The 8,412-nt window shown below is 25.9% G+C and overlaps 1 protein-coding gene across 3 annotated transcripts in view; it reads right to left on the bottom strand.

The window, feature by feature from the left end:
- Window positions 1-2,330: 2,330 nt before the first annotated feature.
- Window positions 2,331-8,412, bottom strand: part of PhKgamma (phosphorylase kinase gamma) — a 58,603-nt gene continuing 52,521 nt past the window's right edge. For all 3 annotated transcript variants that reach the window (XM_075298756.1, XM_075298757.1, XM_075298758.1), the window contains 2 exons: window positions 3,125-3,283; window positions 2,331-3,045 (listed from right to left, as the gene is read on the bottom strand). In XM_075298756.1, the coding sequence (XP_075154871.1) occupies window positions 2,911-3,045; window positions 3,125-3,283 (294 nt within the window). In that variant the 3' untranslated portion in view covers window positions 2,331-2,910. The remainder of the gene's footprint in view (window positions 3,046-3,124; window positions 3,284-8,412) is intronic.

Here is an 8,412-nt window from a genome sequence, read left to right as displayed (position 1 = left end):
ACTTTATGCCTCTTTTACTGATTTAGTTTTCACTTTAGCGATTTTAGCGGCTAAACTCGAACTTAGTACCCACCTTAAGGTAAGATATATGTTCGCTTTTCGCGGTTGAAATTTTCGCGGTTAAATATATAAAGCAGATCTCAATTGATGAGCAGTTTCTTGTTCATCTAGATTTCGGCAAGACTTTACAGGAATATGTTTGTTTTCATTTCATAATTTTGTTTATTTAAGGAAAGGTAATCGCGAAAATAAAGCGGTTATCAACTCGGAAACCGAACATAGTACCCACCTATAAGGGACCATTTACAATGGACTTTGATAGTATGGCCGAAATTTAAAAAGATATTTAATTTTTTTATTTGTATAGAAAATTTTGACAAAATTTTATTTGTATAGAAAATTTTGTCAAAGTTTTATTTCTTTAGAAAATTTTGTCCAAATTTTATTTCTATAGAAAATTTTGTCAAAATTTTATTTCTATAGAGAATTTTGTCAAAATTGTATTTTTTTATTAATTTTCTTTTTATTCGACCTTTATCAATTTATAATGAAATGATTAATCAAGCTCGAGGTCTGTGTGTTTTTATTTATTTATTTGTCGACATTTCGCCTTAAGGTAAGTACTATATTCGACTTTCGCGTTGAAAATTCGTGGTTCTTTATCTTTTGAATCTGTTGAATATGAAGTTCTATGCAGTATTCATGATAATTCGTTTCGGATGTTTGGAATAATAATTGAGTAATCTTCCCGAAGATGTAGGTTTCTGGCACCAGTCAATTAGTATATTGTTCTTGTCTCTTGTCAACCGCATATCCAAATACGGTAGGGAGCCGTTTCCTTCTTTTTCTATTGTAAACATAAATATTATTTGCGTCAAAACTATTGAATGTCGTCAAAATTTTATCTATTGCACTATTTTTAATTATTCCAAAGAGGTCGTCCACATATTCGACCAAAAACAACACCAAAAAGTTTTTCAGCGGTGGATTATCCCACCTCAGTAATGCTGGTGACATTTCTGAGGGTTTCAAAGTTTCTCTAAGTGGTTTCACAGCAATGTGGAACGCCGTTCGGACTCAGCTATAAAAGGGAGGTCCCTTGTCATTGAGCTTAACATGGAATCGGGCAGCACTCAGTGATAAGAGAGAAGTTCACCAATGTGGTATCACAATGGACTGAATAGTCTAAGTGATCCTGATACATAGGGCTGCCACCTAACCTAACCTAACATGGGCAAATCCTTCTTTTGCATGTAAATATTGTTATTGCATCGAAAATAACGGTTGTCCTTTATGCAAAAAGTGAGTATTTTCAGGAAATAGAAAATTATGTCAAATTTTATTTCTATAGAAAATTTTGTCACAATTTTTTTTCTATAGAACATTTTGTCAAAATTTGATTTCTATAGAAAAAATTTTGTCAAAATTTTATTTCTATAGAAAATTTTGCCAATATTTTTTTTATAGGAAATATTGTCAAAATTGTTTCACTAGAAACAAATTTTACTTCAATATAAAATTTTGTCACAATTTTATTTCTATAGAAAATTTTGTCAAAATTTTATTTCTATAGAAATAAAATTTTGTCAAGATTTTATTTCTATAGAAAATTTTGTCAAAATTTTATTTCTATTCTATTATTTCTGAAAATTTTATTTCTATAGAAAATTTTGTCAAAATGTTATTTCTTTAGAAAATTTTTTAAAAATTTTATTTCTATAGAGAATATTCTGAAAATTGTATTTCTATAGAAAATGTTGTCAAAATTTTATTTCTTTAGAAAATTTTCTGCAAATTTTATTTCTATAGAAAATATCAAAATTTTGTTTCTATACAAAAATTTGTCAGAATTTTATTTCTGTAGAAATTTTTGTCAAAATTTTATTTCTATAAAAAATTTTTGTCAAAATTTTATTTCTATAAAAAATTCTTGTCAAAATTTTATTTGTATAGAAAATTTTGTTAAAATTTTATTTCTGTAGAAAATTTTGTCAAAATTTTGTTTCTATAGAAAATTGCCAAATTTTATTTCTATAGAAAATTGTGTCAAAATTTTATTTCTATAGAAAATTTTGTTAAAATTTTATGTCTATAGAAAATTTTGTCAAAATGTTATTTCTATAGAAAATTTAGTCAAAATTTTATTTATATAGAAAATGTCAAAATTTTATTTCTATAGAAAATGTTGTCCTTAATTCATATATTTGTATTTATTTTTTTCCTATTTATTACTTTTACAATGACATCCGAAATACTGAGATAAACCGTGAGAACCAGATCGCCTTAAGCGCTTAGTTAGCAATGCCAGTTTCCATTAAAACAATATGTGATTTGATACAACAAAACATTTTATTTTATTTGTAAAATAAATAGACATATTTATAGCATATTTAAAGATTGAATTCTATTTTTTTTTTAATTCTATAGATATGGTCGTTGATTTTAACAAACAACTTTTATAAACTTAAAACTAAAAATTTAAGCCTTAAGAATTCACTCTATTTCAAGGCTAATTCTAATGATAGAATTAAAAAACAAAAAAAAAATGAGAACTAAATAAATCTATTATTAAACAATAAATTACAAGTAAAAACTAATTAATAATTTTGTTTTGCAGTTTAAACAAAAATAATCTCTTATCAACAATAGGATTTTTGATCAATGAGTTGCCGAGCCTATAGCGTTTCTTCAATATTTGTAGACATAAAATTATATAAATATTTTTGGATTTGTGTTTTAATATTCATTTATATATCTAAGTGAACAAAGTGAACAATATTGTCAGGTCTTTTTGTGTTTTTTTTCTTTGTGCATACAAGTACAATACAAAAAATATCAAACTAGGAACAGAAACGGATAGCATGAAATCGAAACATGAATGAAAAAAGAAAAAAAAGAACATGCTATAAACTATCGACTTAAATTATTGATATACAAAGCATGTAATTCAGTGCGGGGAGTGTTTTCAAAGAGGGCGGCACGATTTTGACCTTCACCCTTCTTAACCCAATGACCATAAACTCTAAAGGCACAGCCATCAATAACCTGCAAAAAGATGCAAAATTTTTGGTTTTGTTAAAATGCCATAATTTAAATGATTTTTCTCAAGATTTTATTTACTTACTTTACGTAAAACTTTAACTCTATAAGGATCACGTATAGCCTCTTCAACATGCAGTGGTTCTGCGGTGTATCGTAATCTGCGAATACGTATAACTGCTCTTATTACCAATATGGCAAATTGGAATTTCTTGCGGGCATTAAAACGACTCTGTTTACGAAGCTGTAGATTAGATAAAAAAATTAAAGAAAAATAAATTAATTAAATTAAGCATATATTTCAGAAAAACAAAAAAAACTTATCACACTGACTTAACACTACACATACAACATTGCACAAAAGCCAAGGAAATATTATGGGAATATTTTTTATATATTTTTATAGGTAGGTAATTTGTATATATCGTATATTGTTCTTTATTAATTCTAGATTAAATTAGCAAATAATGTTATATAATAATAAAAAACTGACTGCTGAAAATTCAAAAATTGTGTTTTGTCTAACTGAAACCTGTAATCGAAATTTTTCTTTTATCGAATTAGAATTGTAAGAATAAAAAAATTTCCATATTTAATTCACAATACATGCAAGGCAATATCGGAATGTTTTCTTTCATATGTACTAGAATAAATATCAGTGGACTTTTGACAAAATAACATAAATAAGTCTATTCATTTGACAAAACATTTTATTTCATATTTTCTAAAAATAAATTAAAAGTAAATTATTTTTTTTATGAGATCTTACTAGAGACTATGGAAATGTCGATTAGCCAACACTGAAACATATGTATAGTCAGGCTTGTAAGATGGGTATCTGACATTTTCTTTTCAATAGCATAATAATACCAATTCCTTAATTCTCATGTCCAATGAGCTCTCATTTAAAATTGTAATTAATGTAAAGTAATTGATTTGGAGGAAAAACCAGCCTGCGTTGATATCAGGCTAACATAAAAATAGTATTTTTTTTTGTAAATCAGAGCTTAAAAAATTATGATATTAATATTTTACCATTTCTTAAATGAAAATACATCTAAAAAAATCCTTCAAAATTATAGCATGGGTCCTTCCCTTCGCATCAAAAAAATGAAAGCCATTTCTTTTTATGTTCATAAAAAATGCTCTTCTTCAGATGGACTTATGGTTATCTTCACATGACGATCTTTTGAGATGATTTATAAAAAATCGTTGCAATAAATTTAAATATTCTGAATTTTACTGCACAGAAACAATTTTCATCAAAATATTTCCAATTAAAATTTTTAAAAATATTCAATTAAAAATTTAATTGAGTCAACAATTTTTTTTAATTAAAACAAAAACCAAACACAAAAATTAATAGTAGAAAATAATTAAAATAAATTGGATCACTTAATTTTTTAATTGACTTCGATGATTGATACAATATAGTATGATAACAATATCATTGCTATGATTGAAGATATTTCAATTAAAAAATAATTGGTACAATTAATTTCGTGATTGAATCTAAAAATTATTTTTGTGCGTGTGTATAAAGTGCACTAAGAAAAAATAAAACAATGAAAATTTCCAAAAACAAAAAATAAAAAAGTTTACCGATCCATTTCTCAGCAAACATGGAATTTGCGAAAAAAAAACTTTGTTAGTATTATTCTAAAACTCTTTACGTAGAAATAGCGATCAAAAAATTAAAAAAATACAGAATTAACATCGCATCTCAAGAACTAATGCGAAAGTAAAAGTTTACTTTCGCCCTATGACATGTCTACACATAATTTTTTTTTTCAATAACGAAATTAATTGATCCAATTAATTTTTTAATTGGAATTTCTTCAATCACGAAAATGATCAATTGCACTAAAAATTAGAAATAAAATATGTACTTGTTTCAAAAATTTATTGATTTCTTACAGCACTTTCATTCAATAAACTTTTTAATTGGTTCAATTAAAAATTTAATTGATTTTGTTGGAAAAATTCAATTAGTTTTTAAATTTAATTTTTTTTAATTATTTTTTATTTATTTTTATATTTTTATTTTTTTTTATTTTTTTTAATTATTTATAATTATTTTTCCTTTAGAAAATATAATTTACTTGTAATTTTACAAGAGTTTATACTTTCTTATGAATTTTCCGGCTATAATTATAGTTGAATTTTCCAACCAATAAAATTAATTATTTACGAATAAATTAGTTTAAAATTATTTTATTTTTTTTTAATTGGAAATATTTTTTTTGTTTAGTTAAAATTTTAATTGGGTTAACTAATAATTAAATCAAAAATGTAAAAATTTTCAATCATTTTCTTAATTGGCTTTATTTTTAAATTTGATTAAAAAGTTAATTGTATCACTTTTTTATTTTCGGGTTATAATTATAGTTGGATTTTCCAACCAATGATACTAATTTTTCCAAATATTTTTTTTAAATTAGTTTTTTAATTGGAAATAATTTTTTTATTTAGCTAAAATTTTAAGTGGGTTAATTAATAATTAAATTTGGCTTTATTTTTAAATTTGATTAAAAAGTTAATTGTATCACTTAATTTTTTTTTTAAATTTCGGGTTATAATTATAGTTGGATTTTCCAACCAATGATACTAATGTTTCCAAATATATATATATATATTTTTTAATTGGAAAGAAGTTTTTTGTTTAGATAGAATTTTAAGTGGGTTAATTAATAATTAAATTAAAAACGCAAACATTTTCAATCATTTCCTTAATTGGCTTTATTTTTAAATTTGATTAAAAAGTTAATTGTTTGTTAAAATTAAGTGATAATTTTTTAATTGATTAATTTTTAATCTTCGATTAACTTTTTAATTGGAAGTATTTCGGTGATATTTTTTCTGTATATATAAAATTCATAGCTTCTGATCAAATTTGGCACCACTTCCGGATCCAAGTTATCAGTTTTTTGGTGCGTTGTTATCCGGATAATTTCTAATGAATTTAACAGAAGTACTCAATTTTCGGATTCTCTTCATTGCTTTAAAAGACATGCCTTAAATATGTGTGATATTAGTGCCATCAAGGCATAACATTCTAAGTACTTTTCGAAATCTTCTTTATTATTATGAATAAAAAAATAAAAACGCAGTTTCAAACCTTACCAGGATTTATTATTATTATTTGTTTAAATAATTTTTTTTTACGCTATTAAAAGTATTTACATTGAAAAAAAATATTGGACTAATATGAATGATTATGCAATCTAAATTTCAAAACGATTAACTTGCATAATATTGAGGATAATATTATTTAAAATAAAGTTTTATTAATTTACATATTTATTATAATTAAAAATTACAATAAATAAATATTTAAACACTAGCAATTGAAGCTATTGACAAAAGAAAATTTTCATTAAAAGAAAATTCATTAAAGAATTTCAAAGTTAATCAACAAACTTAGCAGTTTGCGTCACTTCGCTAAAGTCGTATGTCTTTCAAGTAATGCAAAATTTTCTTAAAGTAATGAAAACATTATTGATTTAAAGAAATAATATTTAAATTAACTGAGATATATATTGAAGGTAAAAAAGCATTAAATATAGACTAAGACTTATTTTGAGGATTTTACATATTTGGTTTAGTTTTTTTTTTAACTGTGAAAACATTTTTTACATTGAAGAAGTGTTTGAAAAATGAGGCGAAAAAAACATAAAAACCCTTTTTTATTTGAGAACCGGAGCACACATGAAGATCGGCACTTTTAAAAAAGAACGGGCAGACGTGACAGCTCCGCTCACAAGTGCCAATGAAATGAGCAGGAGGTTCGGAGCCACTTTGAAGTATCTGGTATAATTTTAAGTTTTAACCTGACATTTATTTTTAAGTGAAAAGCTTTTGTAATATATATAGCAAAGAGGGAATGAAAGTTCGATAAATAAGGTCGATATACTAATTTTAATATTATAGAACCAAGATTTAAAATTAAATAGCTCCCCAAAAATGTATTTTAAAGAGATTACATTCTTACACAGAACAATTTTTTTTGATTGAAATTAATTGATCCAATGATTTTTTTGTTAAAATGTCTGCAAAAAAGTGTTGTTCCACCAAGACAACGCACCGTGCCACAAGTCATTGAGAACGATGGCAAAAATTCATGAATTGGGCTTCGAATTGCTTCCCCACCCACCGTATTCTCCAGATCTGGCCCCCAGCGACTTTTTCTTGTTCTCAGACCTCAAAAGGATGCTCGCAGGGAAAAAAATTGGCTGCAATAAAGAGGTGTTCACCGAAACTGAGGCCTATTTTGAGGCAAAACCGAAGGAGTACTACCAAAATGGTATTAAAAAAATTGGAGGGTCGTTATAATCGTTGTATCGCTCTTGAAGGGAACTATGTTGAATAATAAAAACGAATTTTGACAAAAAAATGTGTTTTTCTTTGTTAGACCGGAGTGTATTTATAATTTTATTCGGATCAGCAGAAGAGCTCAGCACACGGCTAACATTTCAGCACTATGTTTGTTTTTCCAAAATAGCAGATTGTTTGCTGTTTTAGCAAAAAAAAACTGTTTGTTATTAACAGCAGCCTCCCAGCAAAAAAATTGGAGTTCTTCCAAAGGCACAACTTTAAAAGCACTTCCAGAAGATGCACTCCCAATGATGTTCTTTATTTTAACTACCCAGGAAGTTCTTCTTTTTTTATAACTTACGTTTCTTCATACTTTTAATGGGTAATTTTAAGTTTTTTTTTGTTTCAAATACGTTAAAAACGGAGTAAGAATTCAAATTTTGTCGAAAAAAATGCTAAATCCAATCTGAAAAAATTGTGAATTTTTGAAGATATTTGAGGTCAAACGTTTCCGACAAGCGTTATAATCCATTAAAAATTATAAAAATTATTTATTTGACAAAATATCACAGAATTTTTTAATTTACATCCAAAACATTGTATTCGGATCACACCAAAAGAAGTGATGCAAATTCAGTGCAACGGCTGTTGAAATGGAGGACTTTAGTCCTATGACAAGCCCATGTTAAATTCATCGCTTCTGCGTCAATTTTGCACCACTTCCGGATCCAAAAAGAACATTTTCATTACTTTTTTGGCGACGCTTTTTTTGCTGGGCTAGGACGGATGCCCACCATTTCTGTAGCCGTTACACCGAATTTGCATCACTTCTAAGGTGTGATTCGAATTCAGTGTTTTGGATGTGAATTAAAAAAATTTTGTAATATTTTGCCAAATAAATAATTTTTATAATTTTTTTATGATTTTTAATGCTTTCTAATGTTCGTCTGAAACGTTTGTTCTTAAATATTTTCAAAAATTCGCAAATTTTCTAGACTGGATTTAATATTTTCACACTCTGTTTTTAACCTATTTGGAACAAAAAAAGTTAAAATTACC

This window comes from Haematobia irritans, chromosome 3 (genome assembly GCF_050003625.1).
Source record: "Haematobia irritans isolate KBUSLIRL chromosome 3, ASM5000362v1, whole genome shotgun sequence".
Classification (NCBI taxonomy): Eukaryota; Metazoa; Arthropoda; class Insecta; order Diptera; family Muscidae; genus Haematobia; species Haematobia irritans.
The sequence above is the reverse complement of the archived record's forward strand: the minus strand, read 5'-3'. Positions and strand labels throughout refer to the sequence as shown.